This window comes from Scomber japonicus, chromosome 4 (assembly GCF_027409825.1).
Source record: "Scomber japonicus isolate fScoJap1 chromosome 4, fScoJap1.pri, whole genome shotgun sequence".
NCBI classification, from domain to species: Eukaryota; Metazoa; Chordata; class Actinopteri; order Scombriformes; family Scombridae; genus Scomber; species Scomber japonicus.
The window spans coordinates 17782490-17804136 of record NC_070581.1 but is presented as its reverse complement, the minus strand read 5'-3'; the positions used below and the strand labels follow the sequence as shown (position 1 = coordinate 17804136).

General features: G+C 41.3%; 1 protein-coding gene across 2 annotated transcripts in view; it reads left to right on the top strand.

The window, feature by feature from the left end:
• The window catches only part of lrp1ab (low density lipoprotein receptor-related protein 1Ab), a 90053-nt gene that overhangs the window by 33930 nt on the left and 34476 nt on the right, over nt 1-21647 (top strand). For both annotated transcript variants that reach the window (XM_053318167.1, XM_053318166.1), the window contains exons 4-26: nt 1482-1601; nt 1796-1924; nt 2034-2294; nt 7806-7968; nt 8438-8660; nt 9610-9799; nt 9933-10076; nt 10226-10462; nt 10661-10841; nt 11199-11421; nt 12108-12297; nt 12433-12555; nt 12863-13003; nt 13374-13499; nt 15961-16077; nt 16177-16257; nt 16352-16519; nt 17695-17877; nt 18151-18348; nt 18494-18739; nt 19062-19259; nt 20413-20617; nt 20825-20989. In XM_053318167.1, the coding sequence (XP_053174142.1) occupies nt 1482-1601; nt 1796-1924; nt 2034-2294; nt 7806-7968; nt 8438-8660; nt 9610-9799; nt 9933-10076; nt 10226-10462; nt 10661-10841; nt 11199-11421; nt 12108-12297; nt 12433-12555; nt 12863-13003; nt 13374-13499; nt 15961-16077; nt 16177-16257; nt 16352-16519; nt 17695-17877; nt 18151-18348; nt 18494-18739; nt 19062-19259; nt 20413-20617; nt 20825-20989 (4012 nt within the window). The remainder of the gene's footprint in view (nt 1-1481; nt 1602-1795; nt 1925-2033; nt 2295-7805; nt 7969-8437; nt 8661-9609; nt 9800-9932; nt 10077-10225; nt 10463-10660; nt 10842-11198; nt 11422-12107; nt 12298-12432; nt 12556-12862; nt 13004-13373; nt 13500-15960; nt 16078-16176; nt 16258-16351; nt 16520-17694; nt 17878-18150; nt 18349-18493; nt 18740-19061; nt 19260-20412; nt 20618-20824; nt 20990-21647) is intronic.

Here is a 21647-nt window from a genome sequence, read left to right as displayed (position 1 = left end):
CAAGCCTGTTCTTAGATGATGCACTCATGGCCTAAGTAGGGAAATATTTAAGCCTGCATATTTTAGTGTTAAAGCTCATCGAAGCTGTCTGAAATATCGTTTGTGTTGCAAAATCAGATGTGAGACACTGATTACTAATTTAATATTGAAAGCAGAGGGGTCATCATCACCTTCATTCACAACAGACATCCTATCCCATTCATCTCCTAGTCTGCACACACATCTGCATGCACACACACACCCTATAGAGAACATGATGAGAGGATATGTGGATGCCCCTTTCATTTCCTGCTAAAAGGATGTGTCCTTGAGTCCCCTCTGGGGGTGGGAAAGGCGGGGAGTCTGTAACATGTGCGCATTGAAATCACCTCGTCTGTCACATGCAGATGAATACACATGCGTGCACGTGTGCCACCCCCCACTCTCTCACTAACTCACATGCGCCCGCATACACATTGTCCTAGGTCCCTTTTGGGGACCTTACATAGACTTGCATTAATTTTCTGCAGACTTACCCTGACCCTAACCTTAACCACTGACCCAAAAATCAGCTTTTTGTCAAAGCAAAACACAGCTTTTGTCCCCAATAGGACAAGCCATCCCCAATTAACTGTGCTTAAGTCTGAAATTTGTTACCAAAACTATGACACACACACACACACACACACACACACACACACACACACACACACACACACACACACACACACACACACACACACACACACACACACACACATAAGTAATCCTAATCTCCCACTGGAGATGTGATAGGATCTGTTAAAATTGCACTGAGATTGAAAACATTAGAAAGCTGATCTGCACACAAACCTGATCAAGGAAGCAATTACTTAAAAGCCCCATGAAAAATAAGTGAGAGCGTCTTTAGTTTTTGTACTGTGACACATTTCCCAATGAAATGGAATATTGATCGGTGCACAATTACAAGAGAGATTTAAATCAAATCATTAAGAAGTCATAGATTGAATGGGGTGGGGCTTATAGTTAAGTGCAATACGGAGCTAGAGGACTTGGCTCACTCATCTCACCAGCCACATTGTTTTGGAAATTAAAACAAAGTTTTTGCCCACTGATATCCAAAAACACATCTCTTTCCATCTTTCTCATTTTGCCCTGTTAGCTACTACGTCCCAAGAATGGTAAAGTGTGGTATTATATGACCTATGTGGCTAGCTACTCACCTGAATTCATATATGATTGAATGAACTTTTGTAAATGCCCCTGGGCACAGGATGAGTCATAAAACATTTTAAGCAGTTTTACTGGAAGATAACAGACAGAGATTTTTAAGTTAAGAAAAAAAAGAAGTAAAAAGGCTTTAATTAGCTTCCATTGTTATCCAGGATCATCTGCCCTCGAAATCAAGGCCTCTGAAGTACTGATATGTATGCCCCCACCTTGCATGTTAGCCTACACAGTGTTTAATGTTCTCTGTATCTCTCTTTTTCTCTCTGTTTTAGAGCAAGGACCAGCCTGTGTCTCCCATGGGTGCCAGCAATACTGTGCTGTGACTCATGATGGGCCCAAGTGCTACTGTAGCAACGGCTACGAGGTCGCTGCAGATGGAAAGACATGTAAAGGTGAGTGGTTGATTTGGCAGATATTAAGATATTAAGTGTGTATTTCAGTGTTTAGTCAGAATGTTAGCTTTTTGTTTCCTATTGCTGGAAAAGTTTGACATATATATCAAGATGTGCATAGATACTATATAACTTTAACATATTTTATTACTCATTGTATCTGTTATTGCACTGTTGCATCCTTCTCCTGGTAGATTTCAATGAGTGCAATGTGTATGGGACCTGCAGTCAGACATGCACAAACACTCAGGGCTCCTACACCTGCAGCTGTGTGGAGGGTTACCTACTGCAGCCAGACAACCGCTCCTGCAAAGCCAAAAATGGTGAGAATATACACACAAAAAGTGCAACAGAGACCCTTTTATGTCTTCTCTCCCTTATGTTGTCCTATTTCTCTCTTGCTATTCCGCTGCCTACCTGGTCCATCCCCAGACCCTGTGGATCGTCTGCCTATGCTGTTGATCGCTAACCTCCACGACATCCGCTGCACCTCCCTAAGCGGCTCCACGTCCCGGCTGCCCTCTATTGCTACCAAACAGACCATGGCTATGGACTTCGTTTATGCTGACGAGACCGTCTGCTGGATAGATGTGGGTGACACCCCTGCAGCCACACAGCTGAAATGCGCCAATATCCCTGACCTCAAGAGTATCACCAATATCCGCACCATCAACATCTCCATCACCCTGCACCGTGAGTAGTAGTTAAATGAGCGAAATTACATCAACTGTAACAGACATTAATAAGCTTTTTGTTTCTATAAATAGTATTCATATTATTTTCTTCTGTTGTAACCTGCTGTGTTACTGACTGTGCATGACTATTCAGATGCCTGAAAATAAATGATGAAAAATTAATTCTGCTGTTCAGTTTAGTGTTATCAGTTTATCTCACCTCCCGTCACTGTTTGATGTTCGCATGTTTGGGTGTGCGTAGGAGGACACAGTGACCACAACTGATAAACAATGACAAGTGAAATGTCTTGTCTGTGCAGGGAATATCCTCATAACCAGAGGCTTTGTCTTAACTCAGATTCTCATCTACTAAGGAACATCCAGACACACACACAGACTAACATACACAGCATGTGGACACTTCCCTTTTGAGAGATGTACTCATATAATGCTGACATGATTTATCTCTGATTACAAGCCTGACGAGGTTTGTTTTTATTTGCCTGGCTGACAGAACCGTTACTCTCTAAGAATGGGGGCAGAAATGTAGACAAAACATGAAAGCAAGGGTGTGGGTTTGTGCTGTGTGTGTGTATGTGTGTGTGTGCGCGCGCATGGGAAGCATTCCCTTGAGAATGAGCCCTAGGCAGTAGAATGGCTGACGTGAAGAAAACAAGTGGAGAAGCTGGGTGTGTAAACCCTGAAATGACACGAAACCTATGACATGATTAGAGGTGCCTTGGCTCATATCCACTCCAAATGAAGCTTGTGTAACTGCTGTCACTGCTGACAGCCACAGCAGAGGCAAGGCCTGCAGACTGGGTCCCACACTGTTTTTGGCCCATTACTGTGGCTTTTTGATTCATCAGAGTCTGTTAAGCAGTCTGATACATGGGGTAAAGGGTAGAGGTGAGAGAAATATTGAAGCAAAAGAGACATGAGTATAATAAAATAAGAGGGAAAGAAGGAAGGTAGTGATTTGCTGTTCCCTGGAGGTGTGTGTGTGTGTGTGTGTGTGTGTGTGTCTGTATGCGAGTGGTCATGCAGATGGTATTTACATTCCTCAGTTGGGTTATGTCAGCCTGAACAGCCCCTACATTCCTCCAGCAGTCTCAGGTCCTGTCCAGTCAGGTCACTTAAACACTCTCCTATCTGAGGCTCAGACACACACACACACACACACACACACACACACATAAACACACAGGCAGCGACCCAAATACCTTTGACTTGTGCACCCAGTACTTAGTGACACATTACCTTTTTATGAAATGAGATTTAAGATTATTTTGCTAATTTCTGTTTAAACTGGAAACATTTTTATTTTGCTGTCCCAATTTTGTACACCTTAGAATATGAATACTAATAAGTCAACCTGAAAATAAGAGTCTATGTAAAATTAATCGCAGTATTATCATAACACATACCAGTTGCTAACTGTATCATCTTTATTACTCTTTGTCTTCCTTTGATGCTGCAATAAGTAGATAGATTCGATCTAATATAGTGTTGATATCAGAAAGTGTCTGATATCATCATTGAAAGTTTCTGAAAAGATAATTAGGTAAATGACTATTAAATGTAGGAGATGATTTTGCATTGAGCAGTGCCTGAGTTATATTATTAGTTGATTTTCAACTGTGCTGTAAAGTGCCATTAGGGTCTCCCCAAGTTGAGAACACTGATAAAACTCTCATGTCTGTACATTTGGTCAGGACCAGTAACTTCCTGTAGTCTCCGCTGGTTACCTGGCAACTGGTCCGTACCAAGAAGTAGTCTGGCACATGACATGACAGCAATTTGTTCACCGCTGATGGTAGCTTCATATTTAGCATGTAAACATGAGATGGTGCTGCTGGTTTTAGTCTTCCTGTCTAACTAACTGTCAAAAAAGCAAACAACTATACCTCCCAAAATGCATAGTTTTAAAATATGCCATTTGTGGTGTGAAAGGGCAACTTATGTTTTTAAATATTGAGTTGGCTCACCTCCACTAAAAAACACTGTGAGAAACCCGATAAGTGTGGGTCCACTCGGGTCTGTTGGTGGGTTTTGGCAGCTTAAGTCACTCAGGGAACAAATGAGCAAGAGGCTCTTGTTGCACTTTGGCTATGTCTCCACATTTTCCTTTTTCTTTGATACATGAGTTTAAGCTGTCGGATGCAATAAGACAGCAAAAACCTCTCTTAAATTGTGACCTGTTGTGGACCTCAGCTGAGTCAAAAGGCCACTTCATGTATATGTTTTCCCTCTTTGTCTTTTGCTTTAAAATGTTTGAGTCATGTGAATTTAGCATCTTTCTTGATTGAGTTCTTGGTCAGTTCTATTCAGTTTCAGTATTATAGCAAGACAGGCTCAGTTGCACTCCCAAAGGTATGGTGGACAGACATTGGGATGCATTAAATAAATATGGATGGAACTTTGGAGGCAGGGGGTTTGGAGCAGGGTTCACACAAACAAGATGATTTATAGCTTCTGTGGGGTTGAGAGAGCAGAGCAGATAAGTAGACAGAGGTTCCAGATGTGACCTGCACTGCCTGCATGTGTGATTCCAGGACTGGGAAGATAAAAGGGGAGCAGAGCCTACTGATCCCAACCTCTCCACCCTTTTGAGCGGAACTCCACAGCAGGGACCAGCACTTCACCCTTTGTCCCTCTATCTGTTGTTCAGTACTCCATCCACTCTCTTCCGAGCCTTTTTTCTTGAGGCATCTTTTTTTCTGAATAAATCAGTGCATAGAAGGTCTTTGTAGACGTGTGTCAAGTATGATTGTTAGGTTATAGTTTCAAAGGGGGAAATTGTTTAAAGCATCTTGTCTTGTAAAAATTTGAGTGGCATTCTTCCTTTTCATTAGATATTAATTTTCTTCTTGTTCCCTTTGACAATATTCTCTCAGCCACATCCAAAGAGCGCATCCCATCATACCTGAAGGAGCTTTGTCCATCATGTCCTATACTTTTTTCTGTTTTTTGTCAGGGGTAGAATCAGTGCAGGCTTTGCTATCCACCTATCCAACCAATAACCTCTCTTTCTCACTTTCTGCAGTGGGGGATTTGCCAGTGGCATATCTGTTAGGAAATATAGCCTTTTAAATAGAGGTCATATGTCAGGTTCTTATGGAAAATCATAATCTCTGAACTCCAAAACTGAGCTCTTGAGAGGTCAGAGAGGTTTTTTGCGCAGATTAATAGGATCTTCTCGGCACAGGGGGGATTATGGGAGCAGCATGATAAGTAGTCTTTTCTCATTGGTACTAACACGTACTGTAAATAGACGAATATTTGCAGTGACATGCAAATAGAGGAAATCACATTCAAGTACAAATTCTGTAGTGCTGCTCTAGAATCTAGGCACCGGTGTGTGACTGGTTTGTGGCCCTGTCTGTGATAACTTATGCTACTTGGGTGGAACGTTTGTTGTTGCCAGTAAGACCCCCTCAGTTTGTAAAGATTTTCTTTAGGGTAGTGTGAGCTGGTAGGTGTTAAGGGCAGGGAGTAAAAAGGGTTGTGAGGGCAAGGTGGTGAGATGATGATAAAGGGAGGAGTTCTTTCAGTTTCCTGACAAGCATTTCACTGACCAGAAACTAAATAAGTGAGAACGTCAACAGACTTACAGGCTCTCTGGATAGGGGTTCCTACAATCTGTAGGTTGTTACACAACCCAATACTCCCCAGGTTGCACAACAGGCTCTGTACTCTTTATATGAGTCTAATCAATGCCTTGTGCAGCCAGGCTTCCAGCTGGAATTCTTTTAGAGGAGTGTGCGTTTAAAAGTGATACCAATGGGAGTATCACTATCCCTCTCAGCTCCATGACAAACTTTGCCCATTGTCAGAATGTGATCTTGGTTCTGAGCTTATGAAACATGTTGGACTGCGTTGTACTCCCTCCCTCTGGGCTATTGAGTATGATTTTTTTATTAGCTCATGTATTTACAGTTACCTCCCTTTCAGAGATGAGATGGCCACTACCATTTCCAACTGTCAATAAATTACTTCCAGCTTGATATGTACCAGAACTTGATATGAATTTATATTGCAGTATTAGTATCCCTAAGCCTTTCTTTCACAACCACAGCTGCATCCCCAACTCCCATGGTTACCGATTTTCTTACTGAACTCTGCTAATAGTGTATACCAAGCATAGTGTAAATCACATTTGGGGCCAGTCTTTTGAAGCTTTGTGTATGTTTGTAAGGTGTGGTGGGCAGTTTCTAAATTGGGACCAGATGTGTGTATGTTATTGTCTATTGTGGAACTTGCTTTGGCTTTGAGCAGCATGATTGCCATTGTTAGTGAATCCTGTGCAGATGTTTTCTTTATCAATGGTCAAAGCCTTTGACAAGCTCCCTGTCGATGGTTTTTATACCACAGGGACAACAACAAATGTGTCACTTGGACAGATAAGTTTGGTCATTTTGATACTGTATGTGTGACTTGTGAGCCTATGTGATGTGCATGTGTAGCGCTCTGCTTTGAAAGGAAGCATAGAGGCAGCTGTTAAAACACAAAACTGTATGGGAGGCAGTGCGTCTTAAAATTCCCTCCCTGCCCACAGCTGGGTCTCCCTGTAGTCTTGGACTTGCATAGCCTCTTTCATACAGGGCAGAGTTTTGAGAAACAGTTTCTAGTGCCAATGTAGCACTTTCAACCCCTTTAGCAGAGACAAAGTCTCCATATGTAAAGGTTCCTCTTTCTGTCTCTTATTAGGTTGGCTTAGTAAGCAGTGGAGTTACAAAATGTCCGGTTCCTTTGTTAAAGGGTTTTTTTGGGTCATTTTGAGTGATGGTCAAGTCAGTCCCAAAAATCATAGTGATTTTTATTTCTTTGTTGCCTGAAAAAACTGAAGAAATAAGTAGAGAAAGACATGAATGAATGGGTCAAGAAATGATCTGGCGAGTATACAGATGATGTGAATCATATGCTATGACCTTTGCAGTCACTAGATCTAAAACCAACTTAATACTTATTGGGAGATTTAGTACATATGTGTTTGACATTGCTCTCCACCACCACCACCATCATCAAACAACAAGAATGAGAGAATATCTTTTGGAATATTGCTTCAACAGACTTTCTGTTCATGGTCTTCTTTACTATTACAATAAGTGAATTATGTATATTTTAGAATATCCTAAAACACTATAACTTTAACTCATCTGAAAGCAAAGCCTTGATGCTCCCTCCTTATGTCATGTCTATGGAATGCTGTCATTCTATGTAAAAGCAAACACAGCATTATGTCTGCTTTGTTTGGTTCAGTGTGGATCTTCTTTAAGGCTATAATGTGTCATCTCTGTATAAGAGAGCCTAATGACAAATGTATTGTTGGTAATGGACAAGCTGGAACATGACAGGTTATTAATTCAGTGCTATTATTTGTTTTTTTTTTAAGAGAGCAAGCAGTCTTGAGGAGAGGGTGATGGCAGCATAAAATGAGAGGTTTTGAAATTGTGCTGCTACGTTACCAAGATTTATATCAGTGTACTCACAGGAGGTTCTGTTTTGTTTTGTCCTCTGCATCCCTCAGATGTGGAGCAGATGGCTATCGACTGGCTGACCGGAAACTTCTACTTTGTGGATGACGTGGATGACTGGGTGTTTGTCTGCAACAAGAACGGCCAGACATGTGTGACCCTGCTGGACCAAGAGCTGTACAACCCTAAAGGCATCGCCTTGGATCCGGCCATGGGGTCTGTGCTTTCTTCCACTCTTCTTGACATAACACTATCCTCAATTCCGTTTTAGCAACACTTGAGAGGAAAATGCTGTCTTATGATCAGACGACATGCTGACCAAGCAGGCAGTCAAAAATCAAAGCACTTCCTCCAGACGTTAAACCTAGACCGATACTTGTGTGCCACATAAGCACTTGCTTGGCTGCTGTTTCAGGATCCTGATAACCCACAAGCTGGTGTCTGATGTGGTTCCTTTTTCCAAAGTATCACTTCTCTATTTTTATTGGCCTATAAATGACTTTCAATCAATGACTGTGTGTAATACAAATTTCTCAGTTTTGATCACTTGGGATGTTAAACCAAAGTCATATATGAATGTCATCCAATTTCTTAGGTCACATCACCTGGTAAATGAACTTCCCTTTTTTCTCTCCACTTTCCTCCTTACCTCCCCATCCTTTTTGCTTTTCTTCTTCTACTACAGCAAAGTGTTCTTCACAGACTATGGGTCCACACCAAGGGTGGAGCGCTGTGACATGGATGGTCAGAACCGCACTAAGCTGGTGGACAGTAAGATTGTCTTCCCCCATGGCATCACTTTGGATCTGGTCAACCGATTGGTTTACTGGGCTGACGCCTACCTGGACTACATCGAAGTAGTCGACTACGAGGGCAAGAACAGACACACCATCATCCAGGGCCTGCTGGTGAGATTTGAAGGATTTTTAGATTTATGAGCACATCACACAAAAACACCAACTATACCGAAACACACACACACACACACACACACACACACACAGATGCACTCAAGAATTCTGTTGAACTGTACTGAACAGCAATAGCCCAGACTCCCTATCCAGTTTTCAATCTTCCTTTCAATAATACAAGACATCTGTTTTCCTAATCTGTATCATCATTGATTTAATCTCACAATCTTTTGAGACGGTACTGTTTTCCAGTTATCTCTCTCTCTAGACAAAGAGACTCTGCCTCTCCTGGGGATGAGTCCTTTTTATTGCTTTGATTGATATTACTTAAGGAGTGTGTGATTTTCTTGGCAAATGCCTCTCTAAGCATATTAGTCTGGCGGTCCTAGAAAAGCTTGGCTCAAACTTACAGTGGAGTAATGATCTTAATGAAATCAGGACTGCAGTGGTGGGAGAAATGTGGGTGGTGGTGGCATGTTTGAGAGGTAGGGGTGGGGGTCAGTATTGGGGTGGGCTGGTAATATGATTACAACCCATACATCTTTCTTGACAGAAGAGGAAAGCTGCACAGAGTAGACTTATAAAAGTAAAGTCTCTCTGTTAAACAGCACATGGGAAGTGGAGCGTTGATGCTGCTCTGTGCCAAGTTTACACAAACATTCTCTCTTTATCTCTCTCTGTCTCTGTGTCCATGTTTGTCAGTCTCTCTCTGGCTAACAGATTACTTTTACATTTTTAGGACTTGTCAAAATGTGTTTTAAACAGATAAATAGATTGATAGGAAAGTTTTGTTATGTAAAATTTGCCAGGCAGATAGAAACATGTACACAAACAATATCACACAAGCCACTAGTCATGCAACATGAGCTGTTTTACTAATGTTAGCCATTTCATTACCAAAGACAGCAGTTTAATTTTGCTGCTTTATTATCTCATTGTATTTCAGATTGAGCACCTATATGGGCTGACTGTATTTGAGAACTATCTGTACGCCACCAACTCAGATGAAGGCAACCTCAACCCCAAGACCAGTGTGATCCGAGTTAACCGCTTCAACAGCTCAGACTTCCAGGTGGTGACACGAGTAGACCGTGGTGCTGCGCTGCATGTTTACCACCAGAGGCGCCAACCCCAAGGTGCACACTCAAGTAGAAAAAGCCTTGCACTTAACTTGACTGCCAAACTGTCAGATCCATGTCCATAATTAACTGTTGTGGGAACTGTATACCACTGTGTAACTTCTTTCTGTGTGCCTCTCTTCTCGCTCAGTGCGCAGCCATGCATGTGCCCTAGATCAGTTTGGGAAGGCTGGAGGTTGCTCTGACATCTGTCTGCTAAGTAACAGCCACAAGACTCGTACCTGCCGCTGTCGCTTTGGCTTCAGCCTTGGCAGTGATGGCAAGTCCTGCAAGAGTAAGTATTGAGGTTGAGGGACAATATGGATACAACAAAAATGAACCTCTTCCCATTAGTTTCAGCAGTGATCATTAATGATGTCAGTAAAGTGATGGTGGTTATTACCAACAGAAATAATGACATTTATTCATCACTTCTCTTTCCAGAACCAGACCATGAGTTATTCTTGGTTTACGGTAAAGGTCGCCCTGGTATTATCAGGGGCATGGACATTAATGCTAAGGTGCCTGATGAGTACATGATTCCCATTGAGAACCTAATGAACCCTCGAGCTCTGGATTTTCATGCCTCCAGTGAATTCATCTACTTCGCTGATGCTACCAGCTACATTATTGGCCGACAGAAGATAGATGGCACAGAGAGAGACACCATACTAAAGGAGGGTAAGAATGAAATGATAGCTTTGTAGAGGATTCTAGAAACTATTGCTTCTCTCTTACCAAATACTGGCTACTACAAATAACTTATGGAGGAAAAGAAAAGCCAATTCCATATAATTTCCACTTAATTCTCTTGATGTTTATCCTGACATAGCCAGTTAATAGTACCTTTTTCACACCTGCTTCTTTTGCTTATCTCAGGTATCCATACAGTAGAGGGACTTGCTGTAGACTGGATGGGAGGTAATCTCTACTGGACAGATGATGGGCCTAAGAAGACTATCAGTGTTGCTAGGCTCGAGAAAGCTTCTCAGACCCGCAAGACTCTCATTGAGGGCAAGATGAGCCACCCACGTGCCATTGTGGTGGACCCACAGCATGGGTGAGACACTGGAGGGGAGGGTATTTATAATTGTAATGAGTATTCTCGTCTCGTAAATGCTATGTTAAAATTGTTAATCCAGTTATAATGCTTTGGTGTAGCAGCATTTAGTTTATGTCAGTACCTGGGTAGCCTTAAGGTTTGTAATTTGTAGGTATGTGAGCTGTCTGCAATGTAATTTTTGGTTGCATCAGTGTGTGTGGGACTGGATGAGTTTTTAAGGGATTTTTGGATACTCTTTTTGTTCTTCAAAGAGCATCAAAACTCAAAGCTACTTTTTGATGGCTCAGGCTCTCACAGAAATGTCTTATCTCACATGTCTTTTGAATATGATGATACCTCTTGTCATCCTCCCAGATGGATGTACTGGACTGACTGGGAGGAGGACCCCACGGAGAGTAACAGAGGAAAAATCAAGAAAGCTTGGATGGACGGCTCTAATCACCAAGTGTTCCTGACCAGCAAGACAGTGCTGTGGCCTAATGGCTTAAGCCTGGATATCCCCAATGGCATCCTGTACTGGGTGGATGCTTATTACGACCGTATTGAGATGGTTTACCTCAACACCACTGAGCGGAAGGTTGGTGATATTCATAGACACTGACATAGCCACCATAATATCACCCATTGGTTTGTGGACTCACCTTTTGTAACCTTGAGTTTGCATTTTGACTGTTTTGGAGACAGAAGTGACCCTATTAGGATGAGAGGATGGAGCTGAGCTTAACACTATCTACTCGCTTGTTCAACACAATGCATTTGCAGTCTAATGTACTTATTGGGAAAAACTGAACATCCATCTCCTTAGAGGGTCTTACAGTACAACCAAATGCTGAGCAAGGCTTTTTTACAATTAACTTTCATGAAATGAAATACACAAAAATAGCATTGGCTACGCCTATACTTCTGGGGTTACGCCATGGTTACGTTACCTAACCAACATTGTTACTGTGGAAGTGTCTTACCTGTGACAGTCACTCAAAGCGGTAATGACCTTAATTATGTGTTATTTTAAACCATAATAATCTGTTTTTGTACCAGGCTGTAAACATGTTTATTTCTGCTGTAAAGTTGGGAATTGTAACATTAACAAATGGCCATTCCAGGAACTGCAGTTATTGGCCCCTTGCTTAATTTTTCAGATTTTGGAGATTGTTGCTTGGTAATGCTTTGAGAAAATTTTGGGTCATAACTTGAGAAAATCTGTTTGTTGGAACATAGATAGTATGTGGAAATGTGATCCCTCTCTGTATACTTATTAAACAGGTGGTGTATGAGGGGCATGAGCTTAACCACGCCTTTGGATTATGTCATTACAAACAATTCCTCTTTTGGAATGAGTACCGTGGTGGCAGCATCTACAAATTAGACCAAACCACAAAGGCAGTCACCCTACTGCGCAATGAGAGGCCACCCATCTTTGAGATCAGAGTGTACGACGGACAACAGCAACAGGGTATATCTCCACTTTGATCATTCATAAGGATCTAATGTCAATTATAATTTAACAATTAAGAATACAGTTATTAATAATAATTAATATTATTATAATATGATGACTGTATTCTGTCTGTATTCATTTTTTATAAAGGCTCCAATCAATGTCGAGTCAACAATGGGGGCTGTAGCAGTCTGTGCCTTGCAATCCCTGATGGCAGGTCCTGTGGCTGTGCTGATGATCAAATCCTGGATGTTGATAATGTCACCTGCAAAGGTACTTAGCAGCCTTACCACTAAAATGGTTTCATCAAAAATCTATGAGGAATGTAATGGAAACGTCATTACCCAGCAGGGGTTGAGTCTGTTAAAGAATTCTTGGCTGTACTTTCCATTTGCAAACTACTATATGATGTCCTTGCCAAATCTGGGGAGAAGTTTCAAAGAGCTTTCACCAATATTGTTGCAACTTAAAGAGAGATGAAGACTGGCATAGCCACCAGAAAGCTTTGTTGTGTTGCTGGGCTGAGCTCTTGTCTCAATGGCCCATCTGTTTCTGCTCCTAACCCTGATCTCATCTCCAGCCAACCCCTCCTACGTGCCCCCGCCACAGTGCCAGCCCGGGGAGTTTGCCTGCAAGAACAACCGCTGCATCCAAGAACGCTGGAAGTGTGATGGGGACAACGATTGTCTGGACAACAGTGATGAGGCGCCTGAGCTCTGCCGTAAGTGTGCCACGTCATTGTCATGGTTACACAGCAACACACAGATAAACAAATTCTCATTAAGGTTCTTGGCTAACACTAACTGACAGAGTGAAAACTGCAGTTTCCAAGATTGTCTCTTTCCATGCAGTGTAATACAGCTGCAATTTCAGTGGTGAGCTTTCTCCTCATCAGGCGATAGTGAGAAACACAGACAGAGATATTTGTTTTGGATTTTTGGTCATTTTTACACTTTATTTGAAGTGACATGCTTAAAACCCAGAAAGCCTTAATAAAACAGTAAGCTTGGTATGTAAAAAAAATAGATGTTAAATCTGGTTTGAAAACAAAATGTGTTGTGTTCATAGTGTTTTCTGTTTTCTCACCTCAGACCAGCACACCTGCCCAGCTGACAGATTCAAATGTCAGAACAACCGTTGTATCCCCCTGCGATGGCTGTGTGATGGGGACAATGACTGTGGCAATGATGAGGATGAATCAAATACCACCTGCTCTGGTATGTATTAAGTTGGAATTCTTTGTAGTCTAGAGAGCACCAAAGTTTTTCATTCATCTTTTCATTTTAAAAGATTTGATTTTCATTAGCTTTGCAGCCATTTTTAATACTAAGTGAAGTTATGTGTCATTTACATTAGGGTCCACAACAATGTTTTTTTGGCAAGAGTTTTGAAATTTGATATTTGAACATTTGAACACATATAAATTAGTATAACACTAAATATGATTTTAGTCATGATGTACAGCTGGGATTCTTGTTGTAGTTGTGTTTTGAATATTTCAAACACATATTGACTATATATAACCATTCAACTATTTAGTTAGTTTAAGCAAGTATGAGAATCACATTCAGTGGAGGCTTCTAATTTAAATGTTAAAAATGGTACTAGTGAGAAGAAGCATGTAGGTTGAGAAATCCAGAGAAACATGCATACATACGTGCATACAGACAAGTTACATCTGCAGTCTGTTTTGAGTTAATATAATTACAGTTATTGTGGTGGATGCCAGCATGAATTGACAAACAGTCCAGGAGAACACATTGTTCTACAGCATAAATGATAATGGGCTGAAACACAACCATGGTCCTTGGCTAATTGCATTTGTTTTATACAAGCTATCACAGCTTCTTTACAGAATTGAAGGAGACATTCATTGAGTAGGTATTCACTGAGTAGGTATTCATTGAGTGAGTCTGCTATTTTTAGGGCTGCAACTATTTTAAAGGCACTTGTATCATTAGAATATGGGAAACAACTGTCTGTTACAGTAATGTGTGACTGCAAGCTAGAATTTTAAGGTATGACAACAGATGATGAAATTGATATATATATATAAAAAAATTAAGTCATTCACTTTCACATAGACGTTTGTTCCTACCAAACTGTTTAAATCCAGCTTCCAGTGCCTCTCTCACAAAACAACAAGAATAATCACTATGTCTCTGCAATTAGGTGTCTTCCTCTCTTCTTTTAAAACAGCTTTGGTAAAACCTTTGCTCAAGAATCTGGAAATTACTGACCTTGCTCATTACAAGTCTGTCTCAAACCTTTCTTTTCTCAGTAAGCTCCTTGGGAAGATTGTATTTGACCAAATACATGATCATCTGAATACTAATGATATATTAAGTAAATACTAATCCCACTATTGGACCAACTGAAACAACTTTATCATAGGTTGTGAATGCCCTGAGAATTTTTGATGATTCAAATAATGTGACTGTCCTCTTTTTGTTCGATTTGGCGTAATGGTTGACTCGTTTTGCTAGTACTTGTCAGAAAGAAAATGTTGTGTTAGACATTTGACAAATACAATATTCCTCATGGAAGTATTATAGGCCCTATTCTTTTTTCTTTATACATGCCTCTGGGTAACATAATTAGTCACCATAATGTCAAGTATCACGGTTATGCTGATGAAACACATCTATATATATATATATCTGTTTCCCAAGACAACACTTCCTCTTTAAGTGCTTTTATTACCTGTCTCAACTGATCAACATTTGAGATTTTTCTTTAAAGAAATGAGCAGAAAACTGAAATTCCACTGGAAATGAAAGGCAGAAAGGCAGCACTAGAGTCAGTGTTTGACAGCCTGTTAGAGTAAATTAAAACACATTACAGATCTGGAAGTCATTTTAGACTCTGATCTTAATTTCATCAGCCATGTTAACAGTGTCACAAAAACATTTTTTCATGTGAGGAACTAGACCATTTTGCTTTCATTACAAGCCACTTACATTATTGCAACTCTCCTCATACTGGTCTCCCTACAAAGTCTTATTAAAATTACAGTTAATTCAGAATGCTACAACCAGGATTTTGACCAATACAAAAAAAAAGAGATTGCATTATCCCTCTGCTCACATGCACACCACTGTATCTTGTGCACCTGAATCTTTTAGAACTGGTCTTTTCATTCAACTACAAAGCCTTACTGTACATAATCAAGCACATTCATGTATCAGCAACTCCCTTTCATGTTATGTCCCAACAAGAACTCTCTGATATTTCATTGCTGTTCTTTTTAGTTCCCAAAATGTCCCCCAAGAAATCTGGTGAGGCTGCTTTCTGCTTTTATGGCCCTAAGCTGTAGAACAGCCTCTCCTGGATCTCAAAACAGCAAACTCCTTGGGAATTTTTAAAAGGAAATTAAAGACCTACCTTTTAATTTGGCTTTTAATGTGAGTTAACTTTACTCATATCATTGTTAATGTTTTATTGTATTGTGATCAAATGGTTTTTCTTTGTTTGTTTGTTTTTCTCTCTCTTTCTTTGGTAAGCACTTTAGGCTGTATCTTTACATGAGAGGCTCAATACATATAATGTTGTTAATATTATTATTATTGTTGTCATTATCATTATCATCATTATTATTATTATTATTATTATTATTATTAAGTTAGAGGCATTGCGAGAGGAATCAGCTTACCTGCTTTATACTTTGTTTCCTGCCAGCTCGCACATGCCCACCAAACCAGTACCCTTGTGCCAGTGGACGTTGCATTCCCATCTCATGGACATGTGACCTGGATGACGACTGTGGAGACCGCTCTGATGAACCAGACTCATGTGGTAGGTCTTAACTGTACTTAGTTTGACAAATATGTTAGTTTAGGTACGACAGATATTCTTGTGACATTTTGAACATCCTCTCTTGTTCCCCTTTTCCAGCCTATCCAACCTGCTTCCCTCTGACCCAGTTCACCTGTGCCAATGGCCGCTGTATCAACATCAATTGGCGTTGTGATAATGGTGAGCATCATCTTGTCATCATCCTTCATGAGGATGTATTTTAAAACATTACAGTATCTGACAATAAAACTTTGTGTTGTGTGCTTATGTACAGACAATGACTGTGGGGATAACAGTGACGAAGCAGGCTGCAGCCATTCCTGTTCGAGTGTCCAGTTTAAATGTAATAGTGGTCGCTGCATCCCTGAATACTGGACTTGTGATGGAGATAATGATTGTGGAGACTACAGTGATGAGACTCATGCAAACTGTACCAATCAGGGTAAGGAACAATATGGTGTACTGTACAAGGCTGAAATACCACTGCTCTAAGAATAGTTTTGTTACTGCACTGTCTCCTTTCTTTCTGTGCCTGTGGATATAGATTTTCTTTGTGTTTTTGCCAGATGTCACATTGTGTATTGTATTTCTCTATGTTTATATGTTGTTGTTAGCAGTTGAGAGGTTGTCATAATGAAGACGGGATCTTCCTCCTCCCCGTCCCATTCCCTCCACTCTGCCTGCCCCTACTTGCCCTGTGTCTTCTATTTATCATTTACAGAAAATCCCCTCTGTAGCTCTGTTCAGGATGTGATTATGTGTTGTGGTTAGATAACAATTAAACTCTGTCATGGTTCTGTGCAAACAGCCCAGATGTTTTGACTTTGCTGCAGTGATATGAATATACGTTAAGTAAGATGTTAAAATAGCTGGTGGCTGCATTGTTCTTCCCTGGAACTTTCAATTCTGTTGGTTAACCACTCGTGATAAATGACTGAGACAGCATCATAAAGCAGTGTCGCACTCTTCCTGTGCACTGTGTGTGTTCTGATGTTGTAAGTACTGTTTGATACACGAAGAAACGCAGCCAACTGCTGTCAAGTCCCAGCATGCAAAAACGGAGCCCAGCGTGACCTGTTGGTCTAATGAGCAGTCTGTGCTCTGTGTGTGTGTTTGCGGGTTCTCTTGGCCTGCTGTCTGGAAGTCATTAGCTGAAATAAAAAAGCAACCCCATGGCCTTCCCCTCCTGTAAATTGTAGTTCTGCACTGAAAGGTCCCAAACCCGTTTCCTGCTTAAGCTATGCCAAACGTTGACCTTTACCGTGAGGGGATATCATTGTTCTAGCTCCTCAGTGATGCCTTTAATCTGTCTGTGACATCAGCCAGTGAGCTGTGTGTGTCAATGTTGTTTGTCTTGGCTCAGAGTCAAGTAGTTAACCCAGTATCCCAGCATATCTACATATTAATTTCTGACTAGAATGGCCTATTGTTTCTTTTCTCTGTTATTGGCCCAGGGTCTGTCTTACTGTTGTTTGCTAGTTGTTGATACCAGTCTGATGTTTTTCAGTTGCTGGTTTCTATTTCTGTACTTATTTCTTTTTCTTCACTGGTTTAACTGAACTCTCCATCTCTTTAGCTGGGTAACTCTCACACTTTTCCTTGCTGTTTTCTCTGCAGCTACCCGTCCTCCAGGCGGCTGCCATGTAGATGAGTTCCAGTGTCGGATGGATGGCCTGTGCATTCCCATGCGCTGGCGCTGTGACGGAGACACAGACTGTATGGACCTGAGTGATGAGAACAACTGCGAGGGTGTCACCCACATGTGCGATCCAGCAGTTAAGTTCAGCTGCAGGGACTCTGGTAAGCATGCTCACAGCTGACTTAAGTGCCAGAGTTTAAGGGCGATGTAAGAGTGATTTTTGTTGTTGTTTAGTTTTTTTGACAATGTCAGTTAAGGATGCAATGCTATTGGAAATTTCATTGAAAATAACTCATTTTTGGTCTGAAACTTCACTCCACTGCTGGTGTTACCAAACCTATTACCTTCTTTAAAACAGACTCTCTATGAATGTGAAAAAGTTAACTTGTCTTGAAAGACACAAGCTAAGAGTTAATATCATGTGATCCTGTCAGCTCGCTGCATCAGCAAAGCCTGGGTGTGTGATGGGGACAGTGACTGCGAGGATAACTCAGATGAGGACAATTGTGAGGCTTTGGTGTGCAAGTTGTCTCACCACATGTGTGCTACCAACGACTCCATATGTCTGCCTGCTGAGAAGCTGTGTGATGGCACTGATGATTGTCCGGATGGCTCTGACGAGAAGCTTTGTGGTAAAAAATGTTTTACTCGCAAAACTACAACACAACAATGTGTTCAGTACCTGATGGTTTTGTCATTCACCTTTCATACTGATATTCCAAACAGTGCTGCTCTCCTGTCTCAGCTAACCCTATCATCTCTATTTCTTCCCTACAGACTTGTGTTCATTGGATAATGGTGGTTGTAGTCACAACTGCAGCATCATTCCTGGGGAGGGCTTCATGTGTTCTTGTCCCCTTGGCATGGAGCTGGGAGCAGACAACAAGACCTGCCAGATCCAGAGCTTCTGCGCCAAACACCTCAAGTGTAGCCAGAAGTGCGAGCAGGAAAAATCCAGTGTCAAGTGTTCCTGCTACGAAGGTTGGGAGCTGGAGGCTGACATGGAGAGCTGCAAAAGTATCGGTAAGGAAAAAAGAGTCACTCCTACAAACTGAAGAATGTATCTTTGGCTTCAAACTGAGAGTGAAGTATTTAGGGCAGAAAAAGCTCTACAATAGTCATTCTATTTAATGCATAGTGGTGTTAAAGATATTTTTTCCAGAAAATGAGCAGCAAAACTCCTCAGTCATTTAATTCTTTTTTAAGATGGCGCTGATGGAGTGAGACAGCTGTGACAGGATTTGATCCAAGATAAGCGAGGGCTTTTGTGAATTTTGGATTTTGAGATGACATCTACTCTGTTGAGACACTAACACTTTGCTGGGTGCTATTTCTTTACCTTCAGATCCCTTCAAGCCTTTTATCATTTTTTCCAATCGCCATGAGATCAGACGGATTGAGCTTCATAAGGGGGAGTTCAGTGTGCTTGTACCAGGCTTGAGGAACACAATTGCCTTGGACTTTCACCTCAACCAAAGCACCCTGTATTGGACTGATGTTGTAGAAGACAAGATCTACCGTGGGAAACTGTCTGAAAATGGAGGTAAGACTAGCAGTTAACTACTGCTGTCTGTGATTTTATGTTGCATAGAAAGATAGATGTGGTGGTGGGTTGAACGGCCACTCTCAGGACATTCTAAGCATATAGTAATATGCTAATTTTTAATTGTCATCTAGTTAAAAAGTGGATTTGATTGTTCCATTTGAAACAAAAAAAATCTTGATCATACTTTTGAGTGTGCATTTCTCAAAATTGTCCGCTGAGCAAATACACTCTGTAATTTCTCAGAGCCAAATGTTTTTAAAAAGAATCTGTGGTCAGCAGTGGCGGTCTGTGACCCTGAATAAATCTCCCAGGTCATGGCTGGCCTTTCCCGCTCCAAAACCCCAGGTCTCTTTGCCAATCAAGGTTGTGTTCCCAGCACAGCACTTAGGGGGCACACGGAAGGCTTTGTCTCTTCCCATTTGTCTCAGCACTCGCTGTGCATGACTGCAGCCAGAATATTGATGTAGCGTAGGAGGCACAGCACACTGCAGCTCTACTTCCCAGCCTTCCAACTTCACTTTTGAAAAAGGACTCCTGAGCAGAGACATTGTGACTAACTCATAGATCAACTCCTGCTGCTTGGTATTAAAGCCATTTCAGCATCTCCAAAGTTGTTGGCATACACTGGGTATAGTGCCAACACATTAATTAGGACACCCCTACCCACACATAGCCATAACCTCATCATTCCTTTAAGCAATCTGTGAAGAAGCCCTAGCCCTCTCCTTCTAATTACAGTACTACTTGTCTGATCACCCTCAGCCAGAGAGAATCACACATTTAGGTTTTGCACTTAGTTTCCATAAGAGTCCGTTTTTTTCTGGGAAATAGTAAAAAGACAGAGATCTGGTGTTTGAAGATTGTTTTCTTAGAAGTGGGGCAGTTTACTGATGGATTCCATGAGAGTAAAGAATTCACTGTTTGTCAGGGGGGAGTTTTTCGCAATGAACAGTATGTGCTGGCTGGAGATTTGCATTCACTTTTGAAATTTACACAGGCCAAACTATTACACTAAATTTGCTGAATTATGACTGCTATTCTCTTAAAAAAATTTATATACTTTATTGTGCTTTTCTGTTGTCAAATTCACACTAGAGAACCAAACACCATCCTAATATTAAGATCCAATTTCTTTGTATGCTCTGGTCAGCCCTAACCAGTTTTGAGGTGGTGATCCAGTACGGACTGGCTACTCCAGAGGGCCTGGCTGTGGACTGGATAGCAGGAAACATCTACTGGGTGGAGAGTAATCTGGACCAGATTGAGGTGGCCAAATTGGATGGGACCATGAGAACCACCCTGCTGGCTGGGGAGGTGGAGCACCCCCGGGCCATCGCCCTAGATCCTCGTGATGGGTGAGAAGCATAGGTCTCTAGGGATTTGAAAATTGTAATCACCCTTATAACAGGAAGTTTGTGTTTTTCTTACATAGAATTTCCAGTTTATTTATCTATTTGCCTTAAGTCTTAAGCTATATGATCTATAATCTATAAAACACATTCTGATGATACTGTACATATTTGTGAAAACCCCTACTCATTTACATTATTTTCTGTTGGCAGAATTCTATTTTGGACAGACTGGGATGCTAGTCTGCCCAGAATTGAGGCAGCATCCATGAGTGGTGAAGGCAGGCGCACCATCCACAGGGAAATAGGCAGCGGCGGCTGGCCCAACGGACTCACTGTAGATTATATGGAAAGACGCATTGTCTGGATTGATGCCAGGTAGCATTTGCCTCTAGTCTCTGAATATACAGAGCGCTCTCATGTGCTGCATACGCCCATGCACTCATTACATCACCCAATTACTCAGTCTGTTTTCCCTTTGTTGCCATCATACCATTTTTAATAAACATGCAGATGTTCTTTGCTTATATAAATTTCATAAAAAGTACAGACTTTCCCAGAAACATAAAATGACATGCACTAAATGTTACCTGATTTAGGTCGCACTCACACTAGGGCCAGTTGTTCTGTATCATGCTGAAGCACAAATGTCCCCCCTCCCCTGTCCCCCGCTGGCCCGCACTCACATTACCTCAAACCCAAGTGTACTCAAGCACGGTTGCCTCCGACACATGCGTTGCCCAAAAACATACAGTTTACTCTCATAAAACATGCACAGTGTGTGTTCGCGTGCTGTGTGTAAAACACAATTGAGTTCTTTTGGCTTAATAATGATAAAATAATACACAAAAAGTGGTCGGATTGGGAACCCATATGCATAATGTCTCCGCATTGCATCTAGTGTTGCACGAATTGACCATGGCACAGCTAGTGTTGCCTTTTAAAAATTGTTGATTTCCTGGGAAAATTGGCTTCTTTTCCCGAGATTTAAAACGTCTTATTTTCGGGAAGAATATTAATCCTTAGTGCGCATGCG